General features: G+C 44.4%; 1 protein-coding gene across 2 annotated transcripts; it reads right to left on the bottom strand.

The window, feature by feature from the left end:
* Positions 1-433: 433 nt before the first annotated feature.
* On the bottom strand, positions 434-25,899 carry YBX3 (Y-box binding protein 3). 2 transcript variants are annotated; one of them, XM_062194828.1, is made up of 10 exons: positions 25,408-25,899; positions 21,782-21,845; positions 20,783-20,816; positions 17,021-17,110; positions 16,233-16,355; positions 12,859-13,065; positions 6,871-6,968; positions 4,157-4,328; positions 2,415-2,515; positions 434-1,003 (listed from the first exon to the last, which is right to left on the bottom strand). In XM_062194828.1, exons 1-9 carry the CDS (start codon positions 25,691-25,693, stop codon positions 2,450-2,452), a joined length of 1,140 nt encoding a protein of 379 aa, XP_062050812.1. In that variant the 5' UTR covers positions 25,694-25,899; the 3' UTR covers positions 434-1,003; positions 2,415-2,449. The 2 variants fall into 2 exon arrangements, with proteins under 2 accessions (XP_062050812.1, XP_062050813.1); XM_062194829.1 differs by lacking the exon at positions 12,859-13,065 and having other exon boundaries at positions 25,408-25,896.

Raw genomic sequence — 25,899 nt, forward strand, 5'->3', positions numbered from 1 at the left:
ACTTTGAGAGACCCAGATGAGTGCTAGGCTTTGGCCTCAGTCTGGCCCAGCCCTGGCTGTCACAGCCATGTGGGAAGTACACCAGAGGATGGAAGATCTCTCTCTATATATATAATTCTGCCTTCCAAATTAATAAATCTTTTTTTTAAAAAAACAAAAACAAAAACACTGAATCTGAACTTTCAACCTAAATAGGCCATCAAGTCTACTCAACTCACACCTACTACCCAACACAGATACGAACTTGTTAATTCTTAGTTGTATACTTTTCCAAACACAGTTTTCTATTATCTCAAACTCACATATTCACATTTATTAAAAGGAATTCACCTTTAAATGTGGCTTTGAATACACCATTCAACAAGGTAAGTGAATGAAGTGGGGGAGAAAAGATAAAGTATGGTAGGATACAAAAATATGCTCTGGTTACACATTTTTTCCTTTGAAGGGTAAAAATTTTATTTTTGAGGAACATCTTACTGCACGTTTTTAAAAGAGTCACATAAGAAAGCAAAAATGTTATCCTCCCCTCATCCTAGAAATAAATAAGGGCATAAAATTTCTTTTTAAATCACGACACGTGGAAGATTAGCACCAGCATCCAAAATGAACAAAAAAGGAAAAAAAAGCATTTACTATATATTTCAGATTTCTTTGGTTGGGGGTTCTCCCCATGTGGTATATTTCTTCTTTCAATTCATATTACCAAAACAGTAAAAACCAGGAACAAAATAGAAACCTAGTGGTTGCTGAAACTGGGGAGGTTGCTCTCTTATCTGTTGTGCAGGTATTCCCAGGGTCTCAGCTTGCTGGGAACACTGGCTGACATCTTCCATCTGCAGTTGTTAGTTTCTTAAAAGAGTAAAATTGTAAACATTCAAATGTCCAAATCTTGGTTAGTTGTCCACTTTATTGCTTAGATGTTTCTTTGGTGTTGGTTTAAGGTCATGGTTTGCTTTTTGCTTCATTTTATTTTTAAATGGTCATTAATTCTTTAGGTCACCTGGAAAAAATTAAAATCAAACTTTTTCAATGACAAAGAGTTAAAAAATAGGAAATCAAGTTATCTGTTGTGCATGTAATACAATAATCAAAATTTCAAAAGCTTTAAGCAAAATGCATATACCTTGTACAGATCTGTAAACTATTTATTAGTGTAATGGTAACTGCTAAATTTTCAATAATGTTTACAAATCAGAAAAGCTGGTATATAAGAGCAAAAACTATAAAATTATATAAGAGGAAATTACCATAATGAGGCTTTGTCAAATATATACCACTGTAACATCAATAACTCTTCCTAATCAAATATTTTAATGGCTACAACATAAACCACAATTATTTAACTACTTCCCCAACACCAGACAGATTATATATAGGAGAAATTATTTTTCCCTTAAATTTTCATTTTTTTAGAAATAGTACCTAGAAATAATATTTAGAAATAACTGATTCAGATAATGACCATGGGAAGTTCAAGCTACTCAGTAAAAGGCTAGAACCACTTTTAAATGGTGTGACATATACCTCTAAGTCAGCTCCTACAAACTTGAATAGGGAGTTTATTTCTAGGATAAATTGTCCCTGCTTGTTACTCAACGATAAAATAAAATGTCATCAGCATAGCAAATGTCTAGGAAGTGAAAAGTTGATTTAAATGCCAAATCATTACAAACAAAAGCAAATGACATTAAAATGTATAATAATAATAATTGCAAAGCTTTATTTATGAAATTTTCACTTTTTTTTTTTTTTGAAAAATATCACAGAGATTACACAACCAACTATGGCATGAAAATACTCTACGACTTGGTGCATAACTGGGTTGGTCTTTCGAGATATATTTTGACCCACATAAATTAAATTTCCAAGATTTTAACAAGGCAGAAAATAGGGAGGAAGAAACAACAATGACAGAAACAGCAAGCGACCTCTATTCCCAAGGTTATCCTTTACCATGTCCTGTGCTAAGGACTTCCGACCTGCTACTTCACCAGATGCTTGCAACAACCCCAAGGTTAAGTGCAGTCAGCAATCCCACTACACCAGTAGCAGACACTGCTGAGGCAGTGGATAACCCAGAAAGGGAGAACATGTAATAGAGCCTGGCTCTTACACATTATATTGCCCATCTGCCACAGGATTAACCTAGGTTCTCACAGGAAAAACAAGCAGCACTCCACTGTATTTTTGAGATAAAAGTCTCCTCTGGGTTAACACCAGGGGCTACGGAAGTTTATCAAAGTAAGGTCAATCCCAGAGACATTTACCCAGCAAAACTGCTTTCCCCCCAGCATCTCAACGGATACAAGGGGTCAGCACAGAGATGATTCGCAGAACTAGTTAGATTAGGCCGTACCGCTGGCAATTTCAAGAAACCATCACGTCAAGAGCAGCCTGCCCCAAGCTCTTACCCTGGTGATGGTGAAGGTGCCTGGGGAGCCTGGTGTCACTCAGCACTGCTCTGCTCGGTCACTGGAGCAGGGTTCTCAGTTGGTGCTTCACCTGCCTTGGTCTGAAACACAAAATCAAGCCCCAAGTCAGAAATCAATTGATTCAGATGACCATGGAAAGTTCATGACCAAAGGTCTTTTTTTTTTTTTTTTTTTTTTAAAGAGTTATTTTGGGGTCGGCGCTGTGGCACAGTGGGTTAAGTGCCGGTTCTAGTCCCGGATGCTCCTCTTCTGATCCAGCTCTCTGCTATGGCCTGGGAAAACAGTGGAAGATGGCCCAAGTCCTTGGACCCCTGCGCACATGTGGGAGACCCAGAGGAAGTTCCTGACTCCTGGCTTCAGATCGGCACAGCTCCAGCCATTGCAGCCATCTGGGGAGTGAACCAGCGGATGGAAGACCTCTCTCTCTCTCTGTCTCTACCTCTCTCTGTAACTATCTTTCAAGTAAATAAAATAACTCTTTTTTTAAAAAAAGTTATTTTATTTATTTGAAAGTCAGAGTTAGAGAAAGAGAGAGAGAGGAGAGACAGAAATCTTCTATCCACTGGTTCACTCCTCCAAATGGCCACAATAGCCAGGGGGAGGCCAGGCCAAAGCCAGTAGCTTCCTCCAGGTCTTCCACATGGGTGCAGGGGTCCAAGGAATTGGGCCATCTTCCGCCATCTTCCATTGCTTTCCCAGGTTCATTATCAGGGAGCTGAATCGGAAGGGAGCAGCCGGGACTCGAACGGGCGCCCATATGGGATGCCGGCATCACAGATGCTGGCTTTACCAGCTGTGCCACGGCACCAGCCTGACCAAAGTTCTTACACGTGTGAATTTTCCTAACCATGAAGGAAAAAAATCACCACGCAAAACTTCAACTACTTTATGTACAAGTCAAAAAATTAGTAGCCCTGAAGAATGGCTTCCAAGTGGCAAATACATACTGCTATTCTCCATAAAGTCTGCGAGATACAACTGCTATCTGCCCATGCTTCAAGACCACTTTCTGTCTTTAAATGCTGGCATTTTAGCTGGAGAGCCCTAAATGTTTTAGCTCCAAATCCCCTTTAGTAAGGGTAATTCGTCTAGAGAGTGTTAATTTGCAGAATTCAAATTTTTGCTCTAAACAAGGTTATTCCAAATAGTTTGTGGAGGGGTGGGTGCTTATAAGCTACAAGTCTTCTGCGTCCAAGATCAACACTGGCTTTGGCACTCATCGTAGCTCCTGACTTAAGCTTCTTGCTAATGCAGACCCTGGGAAGCAGTGGTGATGGTTCAAGTACCTGGGTTCTTGACACCCACGTGGGAGACCTGAATTGATTTAAGGGATCCTGGCTTTGGCCCCTGACTGGTTCCAGTTGTTGTGGCCATTTAAAGAGTAAGCCAACAGATGTGAGCTCTTTATCTCTTTCTCTCTCAACAACAACAGCAACAACAACAAAACTTTAAAATATTTAAAAAGAACTGTATAAAATAATATTCTTTCAAGTTCATGGCAAAATGCAATTAAAAGATAAATTTATTTTGGTGCAAAAATATATTTTAAATTTATACAGAGTTTTCCCACAAACTTTTTAAAGACCCCTCAGTCATGGATCTTGAGCAAAATGAGGTTATTTGTTGTGTCAGGTTATCATGGAACATAGAGCACTCGATCCATGTGATCAAGGATGATCTGATACCATCCTCTCCCCACCCTCCCGAATGGCCAGACCTACCTCTTTGCCATCTTGTGAAGGAGCATTGGGAGGACGGGGGCGTCGTCGGTAGTTGTATGGACGCCGGTACCCACGGCGAGCAGACGGCTGGTTTGGACCATTGGCTGCTTGTTGATTCTCTTTGTCTTCAGCCTCTCCGACAGCTGGGGCGGGTCGCGGGCGAGGCGGTCCCCTGAAGCAGAGGACAAGTGAGTAGGATGGGGCTTTCTCAAGGAAATAGAGCTTGGTCTATTTTAAAGTCTAATGATCAGTAAGTATTGCTAGATTTATTCAAAGACCAAGGCAGCAAATGGAACAAAGGTTTGGTTAAAAACAAAACAAAAACTTGTTTTTTCACCAGTTGGCCTTTTCATATGAGCACTACTTGTAGTGAACAAACATACACTGAACACACGCTGTTACTATCAGGCACTCTGACAGGCACCAAGGAAAAGAAAAGTGGTTTTGTATCTGCCCTCTGTGGCCACTCTAGGGAAGACTGGGTATTAAACATGAGAAAAAAATATTACTGTATGTCACAGTCTATTCACATTAAATTTTTAACTGCACTGTTAATTCTGTGAATTAGCATTATTGCAAAAAAAAATATACATATGGTAAGTATTTGATCAAACCATATGGCAGCAATGGTTTATAGTTCAAAATACGTCAACTATGATTTTCCAAGATCACATAGCTAAGAATTGACAGAGCTGGGATACACATATACACTACTACTATCTCCTTTTTTTCATTAGAACATTTCTATGAGGTCTCTTTTCTTTTCTTTTTTTTTTACAGGCAGAGTAGACAGTGAGAGAGAGAGAAAGGTCTTCCTTTACGGTTGGTTCACCCTCCAATGGCCGCTGCGGCCGGTGCACCGTGCTGATCCGAAGCCAGGAGCCAGGTGCTTCTCCTGGTCTCCCATGGGGTGCAGGGCCTAAGGACTTGGGCCATCCTCCACTGCACTCCCAGGCCACAGCAGAGAGCTGGACTGGAAGAGGGGCAACTGGGACAGAGTCTGGCACCCTGACCAGGTCTAGAACCCGGTGTGCCGGCGCCGCAGGCGGAGGATTAGCCTATTGAGCCGTGGCGCTGGCTACGAGGTCTCATTTACCTTATCTGTAGTAATCAATCATTAGAGATTACACCTAATAGCCTTTCCTAATTTAACCTGTTTATTCTCCTTTCATAAAGCCATATCCACAAATCTGAAGGCAGTATAAACGTCATCCCGAAGTTCTACTTTCTCCATTTATTTAAAGGATAAGGTAAAGAACAGTCAAGACTTATCATATACAAAGCTTCAAAAAGATCTTAGCAAGTCTACCTTAATTCAGTCATCACAAGGGATGAAGCACAAATGCATAGTGATGCTTCACTAATGTTAGCATCAACAGTAGTAACAATATCTACTACTTAGTGAGGCTCACTATAGCAGCTATCATTAGTCTTCCTAGATGCATTTAGTACATTTTACAACTATGGGCAGCTACAGTGTATTTCTTAAATGTGTCCAGTTGGCACATCTGGTGACTGCAGCTTAGCGAACCAGTAGTTATCCCAAGGACATATGAGAATACTTTAAAAAGAATATGGAAAAAGGGAATTACAAGATAAATTGATTGAAAACACTCATGTGGGATCTGTCCTTAATGTGTTATCTAATGTGCAGTGATGCTATAACTAGTACTGAAACAGTATTTTTACACTTTGTGTTTCTGCGTGGGTACAAACTGATGTGATCTTTACTAATTATATACTGAATCGATCTTCTGTATATAAAGATAATTGAAAATGAAAAAAAAAAAAAACAAAAAAACCCTGGTGTTAAATTGGAAATGGCATAGAAAATTAATTAATTAAAAAAAAATATTATGTAGGATCTCTGTCTTTAATGTGCTGTACACTCTTATTTAATGCTATAACTAGTACTCCAACAGTATTTTTTTTTTCACTATGTGTTGCTATATGGCGGCAAACTGTTGAAATCGTTACCTAATATATACTAAACTGATCTTTTGTATATAAAGAGAATTGAAAATGAATCATGATGTGATTGGAAGGGGAGAGGGAGCGGGAAAGGGGAGGGTTGCGGGTGGGAGGGAAGTTTTGGGAGGGGGAAGCCATTGTAACCCATAAGCTGTACTTTGGAAATTTATATTCATTAAATAAAAGTTTAATTTAAAAAAAAAAACTATGTATATAGTTTTTTCATAATATGTATTTTTCATGAAATTTTTGAAGACTTTTTGAAGACTCCTTGTACACCACTAAATTACAGAGTGGTGATTTAATTATGTGCAATTTGCTCTATAGCCTGGTTAAACTCCTGCGTTGGTCTGCCTCAGTTATGAAAATAGTCAGTATCCCAGTACCCTCTGACAATCCAATTTTTTCCTCCATTTGTACCATTACTACCATTGGAACGCCCATCAGCTACTTTCTACTTATCTCATGTAATAAAAATTCAGTATTAATTTAAATTGCATGAAAGTTAATAGAACTCAAACAGTTTGCTTTAGGGATACCTAAGCAGTCTGGTTGTTATTTAGGGGGCAATGTGACATACACTGAAGAGTGCTCCAAATCTCTGAAATCTCTGGCACGCAGTCAAAGCAGCCACATCTTAGGATGACTTTATAAATCCCCAGCAGACCCACTGTGCACTCCTCCACGCTAGCATCACTCACAAGTCTTGCACTGGTCCTCAGCGAGGGGAAATTGTGCCATACCTGCGGTATCTCGGGCGGTATGTGGGATTTCGATGAACCGGTCCTGGAAGTTGTGCTCCCTCCGGGATGCCATCCTTCATCTCTCCGATCTCACCAGCCTGCAGGGGGCAAGGAGGGCTGGAAGTAAGTGCCAGGCACAGGGTGTAGGAGATATCACATTTGAGCAATGAGACCTGGTCAGTCATTTCAAACCCAAACCCATTGAACCCTCCAAGAGGGATCCCTTCAATACCACTGCCAATTTCTACAAGGATTCTCTCACACCTCACAACGGCGTAGCATCCAAATCTTAACCGCATTGTCCCCTCTGACTTCTTCCCTTTAGTTTTCCCCTGTTATCTGCATATGTTAAGTATAATATTTCAAGAAAACAGAGTCTATCTTCTTGATGATAAATTTATTTTAAGCTATAAATTAACACTGTATGACTTCAAGGGAAAGAAAGAACAATTGAAAAACACTAAGAGTCAGAGTTTGGTATGGCAGTTAAAATGCCACTTGGGATGCCTGCACTCCGTATCACAGTGCCTAGGTTTGAGTTCCTGTTCTGTTTTTTGGGGTCCAGCTTCCTGCTAATGTGCACTTCGGGAGGCAGCTGGTGATGGCTCAAGTAGTTGGGTCTCTGCCACCCAAATGGGAGACCCAGACTGAGCTTCTGGCTCTTGGCTTCAGCCTGGCCAATCACTAGGTGCTGTTGACCATTTGGGAAGAGAACCATCAAGATGGGAGATATCTCTCTCTCTCTCTCTCTCTCTCTCTCTCTCTCTTAAATAATAATTTTAAAAACTCTATAATTCTTTACAGTCATATCTCAATTTTCTGTCCTTTTCCCAAAACCCAAATCCTTTCTTCCTCCTCAGAGCCAAATACTATCTTCTATATTTCACTAAAACAGAAACAAGTTGGGGCCAGTCTTGTGGCCCTAGCGGGTTAAGCCGCTTGCTGCCTGTGATGCCCACATTCCAGAGGGGCACTGGTTCGGGTCCTGGCTGTTCCATTTGTGAGCCAGCGCCCTGCTAATGGCTTGCAAAAGCAGTGGAGGATGACACAAGTGCTTAGGCTCCTGCTGGGCACATGGGAGACTCAGACAAAGCTCCTGGCTTTCGCCTGGCCCAGCCCAGGCCATTGTGGTCGTTTGGGGAGTGAATCAGCAGATGGAAGATCCAGCAGATGGAAGATCTCTTTCTCTCCCTCTCTTCCACTTTCTACAACTCTGCATTTCAGATAAATACATCTTAAAAAAATGCAAAAAAGGGCGCCGTGGCTCAACAGGCTAATCCCCTGCCTTGCGGTGCCGGCACACTGGGTTCTAATCCCGGTCGGGGCACCGGATTCTGTCCTGGTTGCCCCTCTTCCAGGCCAGCTCTCTGCTGTGGCCAGGGAGTGCAGTGGAGGATGGCCCAAGTCTTTGGGCCCTGCACCCCATGGGAGACCAGGAGAAGCACCTGGCTCCTGCCATCGGATCAGCGCGGTGCGCTGACCGCAGCACGCCAGCCGCGGCGGCCATTGGAGGGTGAACCAACGGCAAAGGAAGACCTTTCTCTCTGTCTCTCTCTCTCACTGTCCACTCTGCCTCTCCAAAAAAAAAAAAAAAAAAAAAAAGCACAAGAATTTCCATAATCCCTATCAACCTACCTGCAACTGCATTAATTTTTCTTCTTCCCCATTGCACTAGGTATGTGGTCCATGCTCATATCCAGAACCAGGGATTAATTCTCAGGACCTTTTCAGCACACTCAGTTCCCCCTCCCTTCTCTCCCTCAGTATAAATCTGTCGTTCCTCCTCTACTGCATCATTTCCATCCAAGCACATAAACATGCAGAAATGGCACCCATCTTTCTCAACTTCTCATTATGAAACAGGCACAGACTTACAGGAAAGTTGGAAGCACTGAATGCAATCCTCAGACCCCATTCAAGCTTCACCCTTCATCCCAGTAATATCCCTTAATGGCAAAAAGACTCATTGGGAGCATGCGTTGAATTTAGTAATACCTCTTGTGGTCTGGAACAGTTCTTCAGTCTTCACTTGGCTTTCGTGACCCTGACATGTAAGATTACAAGCCAGTAATTTGGCAAACTATCCTTCAATTTAGGCCCTTTGGTGCTTCCTGGTGATTATATTTGGTAGGGAAGTCACAGACGTGACCCTGCAGGCTTCTCAGTGCATCCTGTTAGGCGGGGCCATCACTACCGATATTCGCTTTGCTAAGAGGTTAAGGTGCCCTCTGCCAGGGTCCTCCACTTTAGCTCCTTTCCTTCTTTGTAACTGATGAGAACTTTGTGAGGAAGTTATTTTCAAGGTCTGTAAATTTCCTGTTCCTTGCTAAATTTTTTAGTATGTCCATTTATTTATTTATGTCTGTATGGGCTCATGGTTTTCTATTTTATTCAATGAGTTATAATCTGTTGCTATCATTACTGGCCAATGGGAACCTCTGTGAGCTGGCTCAGGTCCTTCTGACATGTCTCCAACATTCTTGGAGTACTTCCCTTGCCTTCTGGAACAATAAGATGTTCCAAACTTGTATTGTACTTTCTCTGTCCCCAGCTCTGAAATCAGCCATTTCTACACAGGAGCTTCTTTTATTTGGAAAATGGCATTTAGAAACAAAAAACTGGGGGCCAGGTACATTTCATACTATTAAGGTATGTGTATGTCTACACATGTATATAAATATGCTTGTATATACCTACCATTCCCTCCATTCAGTACAAAACTAATACATATGTATCTACATACGTGTGTGAGTATACATAGCAAAAATGATGTGTTTAGTCTGAGCAGAGCCACTCAGTGATTGTGGAGGTAACTGGTCAAGTAAGGGGTGAAGGAGGATGGGGGAGACTCACCACTGGGAAAAACAAACCAAACCCTTGCCCTGACTGCGCTCCTCCCTCCAGCTACTACCTGACTTCTTTGAGCTGCTTTCTGGATGCATATACCTCTCTTCCCTGCCAAGACCACTGCCAGATGCCTCCTGAAAGGATGCGTAAGATTGCCTCTTCCCTACCCTGCCATCCTCCACATTCATTCTAATCAAATTTTTGTCTTTATCATCACCAACCTCCAAGTCGCCAAGCCCGGTGATCAATGCTCAGCCTAACTCCCTCTATTCATCCAGAGTACTTAACATATTTCCTTCCCGTGATGCATTCTTCCTGGCTGCTCCTCCTCAATGCCCTTTGCCAGACAATCCACATCTTCCTAATCTTTCATTGTTGCAATGCCCAATCATAAGATCATAAGTTATTACACATAATTATTATTATTGGATTACTTTTTCACCCACATTCATCTTCTAGTTAATCCCACCTCCTGTTCTGACTTTAAATACGTTTTGGGACGCCCAAGTCACACCTCCAATCCACTTGTGCGTTCCACATCCTCCGCCATCCATGCCTTTTCCTGATACCTGCATGACTGGCCCCTCGACTTCATTTCGTTCTCAAAGATCACTTACGGAGCCTCAGAGACTTTGTCAACCCCCATATCTAAAACAAGCCACTCCCTACCTCGTATTCTTCTTTCTGCTTTATTTCAGTTTCTGCCTACTTGACAATGAATTTTCTATATGGGGAACAGACCTCCAGAAATTTTCATTTCTCTCTACAAACCCAATCTTTCTTCAATCTTCTCACATTTCTTTTTAAAAAGCAGAGCTACAATGTACTCCTCAGACCACACATTTGCTCCATTATCAACTGGTGTCATTTGGGTTTAAAACATCCCCTGAACCTCACCACTGAACTCTCACCATCCATCCACTGCTGGTACTCTATAATCTGTAATGATAGAGATTCTATGTATTATTATAACCTATAATCTAGCCCACCATCATCTATCCACTGAGAAACTATGGCGACTGTTGGCCCCCGTGGTCTAGTCCCCACAGGACAGTCAGGTCATTACTCTGCTACACGTCTCTCTTCAGATCCCTTTACCAGCCTATGTACTAGAATAGGGCAACAGTTCCTACCATGGTCTACCCAGCAGTCCTCACTTCCCCTAAGATCTCACCCTTGTCTTCCCTTCCTCCCTCCCCTTCTTTCAAACATGTGAGCTTCTCCTAGGTTTCCTGAACAAGCTAAACAGCTCTGTCCTCAGAAACTTTGATTCACAAAAAACGTCAGGCAGAAAGAGCAATTGCCTTCTGTAAAGGATGAGAGTCTACTAGAACAACAAAGGAGAAGTGAGTGGGCAGACACAAGGACTTTAAATCTTTTTCTAACACTTCCTACCCAAGCAGCCTTAGGTGAGAGTTGTTCATTATGAAAAACACTCCTATCTCTTGATGTGCAACAAAAACCACGGCCCATTTCCCAAGTCTGTGGGAAGGACTGAACAGGTGGATTTAAAACACCTGCCACTCAGTAGATGCCAAACACCCTTGCTCTCTTCTACCATAAAACTCTTTCTTCAAAGACTATAAATAGTTGGTGTTAGCTCAGTGACTGCTTCTATTTGACTTTCAAATATGAAAGAACTATTATCTTTAAAAACATTTCATCTGATAATCTTGAAATAGCTTAGTTACATGCAATGAAGTTTTAGGAATTTTTACATGCTGCTGTTGGTTTTCTAACACAGACTTCTGAGACACTGAACACCCAAATATTTATTATGGGATGCATTAAAAAGTTTCTGAAAAAAATTGATGAGGAGATCTGAGATGATTTTTACTTCAAATATGGAATGGGGAATGGGCAAAGAACTAGATGCAGTTGCCACTGAGAATATGCACACATGGTAAAAATCAGTTTTCAACTAATTCTGTAGCTGGTGCTCCACATGACACTAAAGAATCACTTTGCTCTGAACCTTCAACTCTGAAAGTCAAATAAAAGGTTTTTTTTTTTTTTTTTTTAAGTTACAAAAAAGTTGTACTCTCAGCAAATACAATACACACATACATGCACACACGATCTAAGAAGAATAATCGATTCAGGAAGGCACTACTAAAGCGCTAAAAATAAATGCATGTTACAATCTCCCTGACTTTTCCTGCCCTCATTTCCTAGAAGCTCAGGGTACTGCTTTAATGAAACCTACCGTGCCTCACGGACCCACTGTCTCCATATATGTATGCTTACTTGCTATTTTTAGCACATTTGTCAGGGGCAGCTGTTGAAGAGTAGAAGGGGGAAAAAAAAAAAACAGGAAGCAATGTAGAAAGAACACAGTCATGCAGGATGGGATATGAGAAGGCAGCAAAGCACAGACTGAACACGATGTTCAGGCAAAACATGTTGGGGCTGGGGGAGGGTGCGTGTGGGGAACCTGACCAAGGACAGCAAGGAGGAAAAGGCTGCAGCTGGCGATGACCTGGCCCTAGTTTCCAAGTTCCTTGGGAACTGCAAGGTTTGTGCAGAAGGCTCACGTGGCACACAATGAATCCACAGTAGCTCTACTGAGAAATGCTTCACAGTTAAAAAGGGAGAATCAACATTCTCCACTCTCTTTTAGGCTTTCTTAAAAAACTCTCACCTACATCCAGTCCTTCATAAATTTTACTCACGTTTCAGGCTTTATGCCAAATCCTTTGCATTGAAAAGTCATAACCCTAGGGAGCAGGCAAGTAATACCCCCATGGGATGGAGGAACAGCTCTCTCTAAAATTTGCTTTTTCACAACCTCACCGATAATAAATAGCAGAGGCAGATGGCTAATCCAGGCCTGGTCCCACTCGGCGTCCAAGCCTTCCCACGTGCTTATCTGTCTCCCTATCTTATTCTACTCTTCTGTAAACTTGAACGTTCGCCCTACCCGCTAGGGTCCCCTACTATCAGCCTGGCTCGCCTGCTTGTGCCTTTAGAAATGTTACAGGGGTGACTGCTCTGAAAAAGCAGATCGCAGGCCTGTCGGCTTGGCCACAAGCAAGGTTTTGTTTCCGGCAGCCGGTGTTGGAGAAGGAGGAGGAGGAAGAGGAGGCAGAGAAGGATGGAAGGGTGAGGACTGCCGAAGACAAGTCCCAGGTGCAATTTTACCTGCATTCTGTTGGGATGGGGAAAGACCCGTGAGCGGCGGTCAAAGGTCTGTCCCACGTGGTAAGGCGGGAACCGCCGCTGCCGGTACTGAGGGCGGTACTGGGGGCGGCGCAGCTGATTCCGGGCCCCAGAGAACTGCCCGTCAGTGGCAGGGGGCTCAAATCCTTCACTGCTGCCGCTCCCTTCCTCCTCCTCCTCCCCAGCGTACTAGCGAAGCAAAGAAACAGAGATTCAGAAGAGGTTGCGGCAGGCAAAAGAACCAAAGACTACCATTTAGGATGCGTGTCACCAAAAAAACAAAACAAAACAAAAACCTCCTCAAAGCAACAATCCTATGACACAGACAAAAATGCATTTAACCCAGGTTATCATTTGATTACCTGGGATAAACTACATTAAGACTCAAGTAGATTCGTGCAGATAAAATATCAAGAAGCAGAAAGGCAAGAGCAACCAAGCTATAATGAATTAAACAGTCTCCTAATGAGACTTGGTGAGTCTCAGTTGACTAACTACCCAAAGGATATGCACAAGGCTCGTAACATTTAACTCCTCCAAATGTGTGTCTACCAACATTTATTATCCACTGGGGCACAGGCAGGGCACTGCCAAAAAATAAAACATATATACATATGTGTTTTATGTTATCATCAAGTCAGCGAAGCCAGTATATTCTCATAATGCTAAGATGCTGCCTTGTCTCTGCTTGTTCCCTTATGAGCATATGGTAGAGGCTTTCAGGGGCCAGAGACTATGGTCTCCCAGTAGATGAATGCAGAAGCAGATAGGAGAACCCAGCTATCTGCTATCACACCATACAGCAAAGACATCTGCAAAAATGCAAACAGTGATACCACTCATCTCATTCAGCTTAGTTGTTTCATTAAAAACACTTTTTATGTTAACATATAAGGAGTTATTATAAATCAAATAATTTTAAAAACTAATTTTGGAAGCAATAAATACTGATACACACAAATAAAAACTTAAGACATTTCAATAAAATATAAGCATATCCATCAGTAAATAGGTCCAAAAACCAAAAAGTTTGGGAACCATGAACCTATGGCACGACTCTCCTTAAAGGTTCAGGAATTAAGTTTTGATTGTACTTTAATAAATAGTACAAAGTCTTAACAATGGCAGCATCTAAACCTTATCATCAAAGGAAATCACTGCCTCATTTTGCATTTTTTCCTGTATTTACACCTTTACAGCACATGTTACCATTTGATATTTTAAAAAGTTAACCAACCAAACGTCCCTCAGAGAATATGATTTCAAACTTCACTTTAAGGGGGAAATGCAAAACCAAAGACAGTCATTATGGGGAGTAACTGTTGTTGTCAAAGGCAAATTAAAAACAATCACAATAATACCCCTTTTCTTTGTGGGAGAGGAAGTTATTTAAACATTTTTCTCCAGAACAAGTCCCTATGCACAGCTCAGTTCAAAAACAGGAAAAACCTCAACTCTAACTACAGAAAAATCAAGCTGTTTTTTTCATAAAACCTTTATCAAGACATGATCATAATCACATAAATCTATTTGCATAGTAAAGGTTAACCAAAACATTAAGTGTGAGAGTAGATAAACTTCTATTTTGGGGTGTTTTTCTGTATCTCTGAAGGTTATACAGCCCTGTCTCTGATGAAGAATTGTATACAACGCTAGTCATGGTGCCAGCAGGGCAAAATATTTATTCAGAAGATACTCTCAATATGCTGTCAGAACCCAGATATTACTACAAAAAAAAAAAAAAAAAACAAAAAAAAACAAACAAACAAACAAAAAAAACAAACCTTCACTAACATATACCTGGCAAGTTTTGAAATTTTTACTTCTAAATATCTTTTATGGGCAGGACTTCAGAATTTTCAGCTTTCAAGGAAAAATTTCAACTTCCTGCATCAGTTTTATTTCTGAGTTTAGCTAGAGCTCTGTGAATCTGATGAACTCAAAAGAATTACCATGGGGGCCAGCAATTGAGGCGCAGAGGGTAAAGCCACTGCCTTCTGTGCTGGAATCCCATATAGACACCAGGTTCGAATCCCTGTTGCTCCACTTCCGATCCAGCTCCCTGCTAATGCGCCTGGAAAGTCAGCAGAAGATGGCACAAGTCCTTGGGCCCCTGTACCCATGTGGAAGAGCTAGATGGAGTTCCAGGCTCCTGGTGTTGGCCTGGCTCAGCTCTGGCCACTGTGGCCATTTGGGTAGTGGAAGAACTCCGTCTGCCTCTGCCTCTTCTTCTCTGTAACTCTGACTTTCAAATAAATAAATAAATCTTTTAAAAAGCATCACTAAATAAAACTACCATGGAGTGGACTGCAACAGCAGCTCACTCCTACCCCTACCCCTTCCACAGCTCACTATTACCCTGAGGAGTGTATCGCCAATTTGGGCAGGGTATGACTAAAATGGGATTAAGAGGAAAAGCATTCAAGTAAGCAGAAAAACAAAACAAAACAAAACAAAAAAAAACTATCAAAACTTAAAAAAAGGGTAAGTAATTCTCAGCCTGCAGGTAACTTTGCTCTGCTGAGATTTTCCAGAAGTTCTTCTTTGAAGGATCTGAGCACGACCCTGTGCTCATGAGTTTCACTGTATGGTGCAAATTCCTGGTTTTAATTCTAGAAATGTCAAATATTGATTCAAATCTAACAAGATCCTCATGAGCACGTGGACTGGGTTCAAATACTTCTTTAAACTGAGCCTCCCAAGAAAGGGCCAAACTTGCTTCTGAGCTTCTTCACCTGCAGTGGGACTGGACCAAGGTTCTGAAACTCCACAGAATCACTGTTTCTTCACTCTGAAATAAAGGGGAAATGCTACCCTACACAAAATACCTACCTAACTGAGGTAAGTCATTGAATACTTCTGCAGCCTGCAGTTTTGCTGCTGTTGTTTTTGACTATTCACAAGCTATTCATACTGTTTCCTGACAACCAAACATGGACTTTCTCACAGGTCAACAGTGTTGGTGCCAAGCAGTGGACGACACTTTTAAGTTGATGATGGTCACCCACTCCGCTCTGCCAGTCAGTGCCACATGACGACATTCTGGCCAAAAGGAGGATCCCAGTGCAGAGAGAGCCTCTATGGCAACGTTGGCTCTCTCTACATGAATCTTCCTGTTCCAACATAATTCAATGCCTCTAACTGGCAGTCAAATACACCATCACTGATACAACATCTGGATGGCAAATTTCCAATGAGACCAGTGTTTATGGATAAATTCTGGACATCAACAGTGTCTCTACTGAAAACTTTCCAGTCTCTAAGACAGGGCATTTATTTGCTCCAAACACATATGCTTAATTTTTAGACAGCAGACATTTTTCTATCACTGATGAGGAACAGGGACAACAACGTACACTCCGGGGCGGTCCACGGCGTCTGCCGTAGTAGCCACGTCTATACCGGCGCCGATCAGCTGCGTAACGACTCCCTTCTACAGGGACTCCATCTGGGCCGGTCACATTGGCTGCTTCTGCACCCTGGGAAAAAGAAACAAACACGGACGGCTTCAAAATTAAAAAGAAGCAAACACACACACACAGAGCTAGCCTTGGGCTAGAGCAGAAGACTGGCAGGACCTAGTACGGATTCCTGCTGTAATCTCAAAAACAGACCCGAGTTTTAACAAAGGGAAGATGCCTGCTGTTGTCCTGGTTTGAATGTATGTGGCTTGCTTGCTCACACAGCTTAAGCTTTGCTGTCTTGTCAGGATACGCCAAATTCAACAGCAGTAGGTATCTCTTTAAAGAAACAGTGGATCTAACACAATTGTAAAAATAGAAGTGATTTGAGATCAGTATTCCTCAATGAAAGCAAATCGAGACACTGTTATCTTCCTAGGATACTTTGAAACTTATGTAGCCCCGAGAGGTACAAGGTGCATCCCTATGCGTGGACCCACTCATGTCCAGCACTGAGTTTTTGGGAGTGACACTTCTGCTGTACTACTAGCAATAGAAAGATTCCTTGGTTTAGTGACACAGTCTTTATACCTCTGTAGATCTCCAATAATTTCCTTGAAACAGACTTAGGGTTCTTATTTTCATGTGGGTAAGTGGGTAGAATAATGCTTCAATATATACACATATCACAAATCAATCTGTAAAAGGCTCTCCCTCCAGGGAACAACACAGCTTCTGCTCACCTTCTCTCCTTCCACCACATCAAACTCCACGGTCTCGCCGTCACCTACACTGCGCAGGTACTTCCGTGGGTTGTTCTTCTTGATGGCAGTCTGTTGAGGACAGAAAATTGTACTTCATGCGTATTTCAATACATCACCCACAGACTTCATTCAAGTTATTAGAATGAGCTTGAAGAAACTGACCTACTGTTGCTTTTACAAATTATCATTCTCTCACTGACTTAGATCTCCCAAATGATAAAACAAACAGAAACGCTATAAAAATCACATTCCACATGACGTTTTTAAAGAGAGAGTGCCCATCTGCTGGTTCAGTCCCCAAATGGAGGCAATGGCCAAGGTGGGGCCAGGATCCAGAAACTCGATCTGAGCTTCCCACATGGGTGGCAGGAACCCAATCATCTGAGCCATCACTGCTGCCTCCCAGGGTCTGCATTAGCAGGGAGCTGGAGTCAGGAGAGGGATCTGGCCGTGGAACCCAGGCAGTCTGGTATGGGATGCAGGTGTCTTGATCATTAGAACAGTTGTCTGCCACACACATGTCTTCATTGATTCACGTTATTCTTCAAAACACATCCTGCTTGGTGCCAGTGCTGTGGCATAGCAGGTTAATGCCCTGGCCTGAAGTGCCGGCATTCCATATGGGCATCGGTTCTAGTCCCAACTGCTCTACTTCCAATCCAGCTCTCTGCTATGACCTGGGAAAGCAATAGAAGATGGCCCAAGTCCTTGGGCCCCTGCACCCACGTGGGAGACCTGGAAGAAGCTCCTGGCTCCTGGCTTCGGATCAGCGCAGCTCCAGCTGTTGAGCCAATTGGGGAGAGAACCATCGGATGGAAGACCTCTCTCTCTCTCTCTCTCTCTCTCTCTGCCTCTCCTCTGTCTATGTAGCTCCGACTTTCAAATAAATAAATAAATCTTAAAAAAAAAAAAAAAAAGACAACAAAACACATCCTACTAAGTGGATTACACAGAATCGTGGGTAGTTACCACACACTTCTGTTACATCTCGATCACTTCATAATGTCCTGGATTTATTAGATGCCTCAAATCTTTCTGCATTTCAGGCTCAGATTGTAGTTTCATCAGAAGGGAGAGAAATGCCGTCAGGAGATTTTTACACACGCACAACAAACATACATGTTAGGTTCAGAGGTTTGAGTGAACAAGAGAAACCGTCAGCTGCTAACTTCAAAAGACACTTTTTAAAAAGAAGCGTGATGATAAAGAATACAAAAACAGAATTAAAAAAAAAAAAAAAAAGCCAAGAGATGGGGCCGGCGCTGTGGCACAGTGGGTTAATGCCCTGGCCTGAAGTGTTGGCATCCCATATGGACACCGGTTCAAGAGCCGGCTGCTGTACTTCTGATCCATCTCTCTGCTATGGCCTGGGAAAGCAGTAGAAGATGGCCTATGTCCTTGAGTCCCTGCACCCATGTGGGAGACCCGGAAGAAGCTCCTGGCTCCTGGCTTTGGATCGGCACAACTCCAATTGTTGTGGTCATCTGGGAAGTGAACCATCGGGTGGAAGACTTCTCTCTCCTTCTGCCTATCCTCTCTCTGTGTAACTCTGACTTTCAAATAAATAAATAAATCTTTTTTTTTTTTTTTAAAGCCAAGGCAATAAATATTTCTGACAGAATGAGCAAAATTATCTTAGGAACCAAAACATGTTAGTGACAATCTGGCCTCTCCCTCTCATTCTCATTTAATGGATGAAAAAAACCACAAAGCTGACACTTAGGTGACTGCTCTGAGAGAACACAAAGAATCTGGGGATGAGGAGGGAGAAGAGGGGGATTTATATCCCTAGACTGGATGCATATATTTAGTCAACATTCCCCCTGCAAACCAGCCAGCTGTCAATGAATCCCTGCCTGTTTCCTTGCTAATGCTTCAACATCTGCTTATGAACGGGCCTCTCCCTTTTTCAATCGGTGGAAGAGAAAGAATAATTCTTGCAACAAGTTTCCATTTCTTTGGCTGGTACACTCCAAATGGCTAAAGGGGCTCTGAGTTTCTGTGGAACTAGGTCAACCTTATTTTATAAAGCGATTAGGCATGTGTAATCCAGCCCTTCCTCTACTCTGAGTAGGAGGGAGGAAGGAAAAAAAAAAAGAGAGAAACAACAAACAGTGAGCCAATGGAGCGGAGACCTCACCCAAGGAGGAAAAAAAAAGGCAGTTCAGGACAGGATATATGCGCACGCAGCTCCAACACTCAGCTATTCCAAAAACAGCCCCTCCCTGCCGGCTCCTTCTCTTTTTTCCTGTTAAACTGGGCAGGCCTCAACACATTGAGGTGACTCACCACTGGGCCTCATGGGGGCTGGAATCAGGTCATATATACACAGGCTAATCACAGCTCAGCCACCAGTACAGAAACTTGGGAGGTCCTTCACACTAGCAGCCCCTCAACACAGTCCTCACCCCAGGAGGTCTATTCACCTCCAGGTGTGAGAAGCAAGGCTTCCTTCCAGCGTGCTGGGACTTTCAAAGCTGCTGTATCTGAACAAAAGGATCTGCTCAAATTATGTAGGTACCACTGACTGAGGTCAGCCCAGCCCATCAGAAATAGAAAGGCTGTGGTTTCTACCACAACTGAAGAGTATCTTTTTAGATGTCACTATCTCCAGAACCCACACCCCAACCCAAGCCGACACACAGGAGCCTAAAGACAGGAAGTGAAACCACAGAAAACTTAGGTGCTTGACAGGGAACATGGCAGGCACACATGCTGGCATCAGGCTCTGCCGCTACACCTTCCTTGTTAGCTGCTGTGGTGTGATCACACACAGGGGGCACCTGGAATACCTGGTGGAAAATGGACTCTCATGTTTATTCTGGGGCTCCAAATTTTGAAATCTATGCACAAAGGGGTCTTCAGCAAGTGCATGGAAAAATGTGTTGTGAATGAATGATGCACGGATTTCAAAAGTTGGAGCACCAAGGTAAATTTATCTGTAATCACATCGTCCACAAACTTTTTTGAAGTACCCACCTATTTCAGATAATTCACTGAAAACCAAATATACAGAAAGAACAGAACTGACAGGCGTTCTTTCTCCTTAGCCTATTTTGTAAATCAAGCCCAGGATAAATAATAAAAGTGGCATCCTCAGCTGATAATGTTAACAAAGACTGAGGCACCTGCACAGAAAAACTCACGTTTTCCAAAAATGTATTTTCTTTATTTCCATTTTCTGTATTTTCTTCCAATCTAAGGGGATGTGGGTCTACCCGGGCATGTGCTAATCAGACCTCATTTTTACAGGAGTGAGGACTGTTCTGGCAGGCGGAAGTCTTCTCAACCCCTGGTTGCACACACCTGAACCACTATCTTCTCTTGTGCGTTAGAGCTGTTCTGACAGAGGGGTCATAACCAATACCCAGCCAGGCAAAAGACAGAGGAGGAACCGCACTGTCAGTAGAACAGGGTGCCAGCATGGAAACAGAATTTTCTTTCCTTTTTTCTTTCAGTTTTTTTGCTAAGGATTCAATGGCTGTAAAAAATTAGGAAGTGGTCAACCGAATATTACTTCATTCAACTGCAAAAATAAAACTGTCTGAGAACAGGTGACACAATGGACAGGAGAGTTTATGTGCCAACCTAAAAATATGGGATTGAGCTCACAACAAAACAAACCTCAGAAGCAGCTGACAGCACAGTAGCAACTGACAAGACTTACTTCTGGGAAAGGAACCACAGACTACAGACACCCCTCCTCACACAGGCCATGTCAACATTTACAGTCCCTCTTACCTGATGTACAAAAACATCTTCTTTGGTGTCATTTCTGTGGGGAGACAAAACACTCACAATTAAAGGTACCAGGTGTGTGGAGAGCCTGGGATAGGAATGTAGATGCCAAGATCCCAAAAGCACAACATAACATTTTTGTTTATCCTCTCAACTCAGTTCAGGCTCCTACAATGGATCCTTCCCAAGAAGGTCAAACTCCACCAGACACCCCCCTCCTTCCCCATTACCCCAGCGCTCAGATCCAAACACACAGACTGGACACACAGAAAACATCCCCTTCCTCTCCTCTCTTTCTAAGCCACGTGGTCTGTAATCAGAGCCCTACATTTTCCTCCCAGCAAAAGCAAAGCAAGACAGTGAAAAGGACAGGGCACAGCTGGGAGCTAGGCTCCCCTTACACTGAAACTTAAAACAGCTCCCTCCTGCCACCCCACCCTAACCCTCCCACCCCTACTCCACCAAAACAGATGAGGAAGGAGGGGAAGGGGGAGCAAAGCAAACAAGGCTACCATGTGAAAACATCCCCATCCGAGACACCTGGCAGCCTGCAGTTGCTGTGCTCATTCCTATAGGGCTCAAAGCAAACACTACAGTTTTCTACACAGGACTTGGACCAGACCCGCGTTACAGATCCAGCCCCATTACTCACTAAGTTGTGTGACCTCAGCAAAGTGGCTTAACCAGTCTAAGACTCCATTTCTCCAACTGCAAAGTCACTGACAGGGGCTCACTTAATCCTGAGCCTGTCCCACTCCTGATTCTCTCTCTCTCTCTTTCTTCCTTTGAATGACCAGATTTTATGAAACTGGTTAATAGCATTCTAGGAGTGCATTTTAATTAAACATTTAACAACCAGCAGCTGAGAAATGAGAATATTTACAGTGCTTAGAAATCTTAAAATTTATATAAGCCATTAATCAAGCACGTAAGAAATTTATGACTCCTGGCATTGCGACGTAAGTCTAAAGTTAAAACACACAGAGACACATACACACGTACCGATTTATAAATCCGTATCCATTCCTGACGTTGAACCATTTGACGGTGCCAAGGACTTTGGTGGCTAAAACAGGATTAAGCAGATAAATTAGTATCTGACCTACAAGGAGATAAAGCTCATTATCACTAAGGTCTTGATAACAACATTAAACAAAGCGGAGACTGTACCTAAGGAAACCACTGCAAGTTTAATCCCAAAATATATCAAGAAAAGAAAACAGAGCGAGATGTCATAAGGAAACGCTTTTCAGAAAACTTTATTCCTTCTTAAACTTTTAAGTCATAAGATAAGAAACAGTCATAAGTTTATACATTCTGTAGTAATTGAAAGGGGAAACCACTGCTGAATGCTCCCAGTGTCAACCCAGAAAAGTTTTATTAGTGTAAGAAGGGCCACAAGGAGAGAGTGTAGGTAGATGAAGGACTTTAACACATCACTTTCACACTTTGAAATATTAGGCAAACTTTAATGAGCAACACAGTAGCACCTTGTTAATAGGCAATCTACAAAGACAAAAAGTAACTTGTCTAGTTGCCAGATGGGGGCCTCAATCCAGTGGTGTATTTGCCACTCTGAGACATGATGTAACAGGTCTTGTCAAGCCACAGGGACGAACTGGGGCCTCTGCGTCACTGTTCACCCCACTCTGCAGTTGGTGGGAATCAAATTGAGCATTTTCCACACAGTCCTCCTCTTTAAATTTGGGTATTGGCTCCACTCTCTGACAGGAGCAGGGCCACGTCTTACAATGCCAGATTTCAAAAGAATTCCTTGGGGGAGGGGGAGGAGGGAATCTAAACACATTGTAACTTCCAAGTAAACTTCCAAGTAACCTGTACTTTGTAGATCTCTGTTTATATCAACTATTTCAAATACTAACCTTGGACTCAAACGTGAATTTCAAATTCAGTACCTTTAGGAACATACCTCTGTCTAAATTGGGCAAATTCATAAAGAAATTATTAAGACTCAATGAAACAGGAAATGTGACAACAGATTACCTTGGGGGGAAAGTTTAGCAGAGAACAGAAATGACAATTAACATTAATCTCTGCTGTCTCTCTATGAAATACACAGTTTATCATTTCCATAGCTTTGGTTTTCAAATTCAAAACTAAAATAGTAATTAGACTTGCTCTACTGTGGGCAGGGCTAGCCCTGACTTTTGCTAAACTGATAGACTTGGGAAGTATTTTACTTCTCTTCATTTAAAAACTTCTTTATGCCTTCAAGCACAGCCATTTGTCCACGTTGACCAAGCACTGTCTAATTCTTAATTCCAAACAAGATCTCTGCAGTGGAACTTTCAAACCACCCAGAGCCTTAAGTTAGAGGCCCTTCTGATCAGAGCCAGCAGGGCAGAGGAGGGAAAAGAAGGCTGATGTTTTAGATGCAAATGACAACAGACAAGGGGTACTTTTAAAAATAATTCACATGCTTTTAATGACCTAGAAACATATAAAAATAGAAACTGTTTTTAATGCGTAGCACTGTTTGGAAGAGCCACCTTGCCAGGAAAGGCAGCACTAGGAGCAGGGAGGAGGAGAGACCAGGAGTGATTCTCAAGTCCAGCTGCAATCCCAGCTGATGGCTAGCTTTATTCCCCACTGCACTTGAAGGAAAATTCCTAATTCCGCAAATACATCCAAGAAGTCCTGCGGCCAATGCATTCGCACTTGTTGCTTTAAAACCACAAACCCCTTTCCCATACACAAATGGGGAAAGTGGGGACAGAGGCAAACCACAAAGTTTCTATAATGTTCATCAGAAGTCAAGTTCTAGTTCCCTTAAGTATTTTCCTTGGCCTGTGTGCTACACGCTGACGCTCAGGCCTATCTGCAAGAAAAAAAAAAAAAAAAACACTGGAATGAGAGTCTCCCAGAGCAGATATCCATTTCAGCAGCACTGTGAGCACATTTTAGGCATCCATGTGGTCTGTCTGGCAAAGGGCAGGAGATGGCAGAACACACCGGCTGGAGATGAACCTCCTTGAGGTGTCATGTAGGAGGCTGCCCCTCCTTTTAGAGTTGGAGGCCGTGGTGGGAAGATGAAAGACATCCGACTCATCGCCAGAGACCTGGCAGAGGCTTAACAGCAGTTGGTGATTGAGCAAATTGACCTGCGCTTTGCTTTATCTGTTTCCTTCATCTCAAGATGATACCACCGGCTTTCCCTATCTCAGAAGGCTGCAAGGATCCAGTGGAAAACTTCAAAATGTTCCTTTGTTCAGAAATGAGGTGTCATTCAAAATGCACCCTGACACCGCTCTGGCTAACACAAGGTTACCTCTCAGACGGTTTGCACAGGAAGTGTTCCAAGAAACACTTGCTGGAAACAAGATCACAACACAATATTCGCTAGATTTAAGCGGCCGGTAGGCCTGCCAAGAAAGGGCTACCTTGCTTCTTAACAGACACAGGTTCCCGTTAGCAGCTTTGGCTGGGAGCGAGGCGAAGCCTTGGATAAACAAGAACAGGGCCTCTCAGTGGGGAATATTGGCTCGTTTCACGCTTTTTTTTTTTTTTCCACATCATTCCCTCAACTTTCTTGCTAACAGAGTAAGCAGGGCTCAGGGAGGTCAGACAAACACGTCTCCCACCCCCCCACCCCACCCCCCAGAAAACCACTGCAAACTTCTCAGACATATCCTGCATCCTGGTTCCCAAGAGTCAAGGATGCCAGCACACACCCTCGGGGACGCGCAAGCACGCACCACCCGCTGGCTTTGCACTTGCCTCTTCTGAGGCCTCCCCTCAACCACTGCCAGAGTAAGAGGAGCGCGCCCACGTCCAGGACAAAACCAACTGCCACCACGCAAACCCTCAACCGGCCCCGGCCCCCAAATCCTCATACCTCCTCTTCCCGCTGCCCTCCCGGAGCCACAAGGCCCAAGGCGGCCGCGTCTCCATCGGTACGTCCCAACTTCTGAGCAATTTTTTTTTTCCCAGCTGCTTCACCACGTGCGTCCCCAAGAGGGCACGGCCAGGCTCGGCGCAGCAGGGCGCACAGCGCGGGGGAGGCGGCCGCAGGGCCGGGACCAGAGCTTCCCGGGCGGGATTGCAACACGTCCACGCCGGCATGCGGCCGGCAGCAGCATGGCGCCTTTCCCAAGCCCAAGAGCAAGGGCGCCGGGGACGGACACCTGAGCCTGCTCGGCCAGAGGCCCGGCCACCTCTCCCTCCCAGTCTCCATCTCTCTCCTTACTCCTGGCATGGGGAATCCTTCCGCTCACCCAGATCCAAAGCCGGGACTCCAAAGTCCCGGGCCCACGTGTCCGTCTCTGCCCTACATCCACATCCATCCCTACCCCGCGCCCCCTCTCCCAAACCCTGGCACTCCCCCACCTACTTACGGCGCCTGCCTGGGTGGCACAAGTCACGACTCCAACTCGCCCGCCCCAGGACCAGCGGGGAGGCGCGCGGGGGGCCAGGGGCGCGCAGGGCGCAGCGCGCTCACCTGGCAGCGCCCCTCGGCGGGAGGCGGCGCGCCTGGCACTGGGGGATCCGAGCCCCTCCGGCTGGCGGGGCGGGGAGGAGAGCCCTGGGCCCCGTGGGAAATGCAGCCGAGCTGCCCACACGCGCCCGTCCGCCTCGCAGCAGCCCTTGCCACGCCGGGCCTGACTCACCGAGAACTTTTTTCTCCGCGTCCTCGCCGCCGGCGGTGGCTGAAGAGGCGGGGGCCGCGGTGCCCGTGGCTGCGGGGGCCGCGTCCCCGCCGGGGTTTCCTGCGACCAGGGCGGCGGGCGCTGGCGCCGCGGCCTGGGGCGCGCCGCTGCCCGCCGGGCTCTTGGGCGCGGGGTCCTGGGGGGCCGCGGCGGCCGCCTCCGCCGGAGCCTGCGGGAGGTTGGTGGTGGTGGTGGTAGTGGTGGTGGTGGTGGTGGTGGTGGTGGTGGCCTCGCCCGCCTCGCTCATGCCGCCTGCTCTGCTCTCTGCGGGCACCTCGGTGGCGGTTGGGCGGCGGTTAGCGCGGCTGGTGGTCGCGGCGGCCGGGCTCGCTCTGGGAGGCCGGTGCGGATCTCGTGGCGCGGCGGCGGCCGGGCTGGGGTCTCGCGGCGGAGGCGGCTCGAGCTCTCGGGCTGCGCGCTCGCTCTTGGGCTCCTCGCTCGATCTTACTGCCC

This window comes from Lepus europaeus, chromosome 6, assembly GCF_033115175.1.
Source record: "Lepus europaeus isolate LE1 chromosome 6, mLepTim1.pri, whole genome shotgun sequence".
NCBI classification, from domain to species: Eukaryota; Metazoa; Chordata; class Mammalia; order Lagomorpha; family Leporidae; genus Lepus; species Lepus europaeus.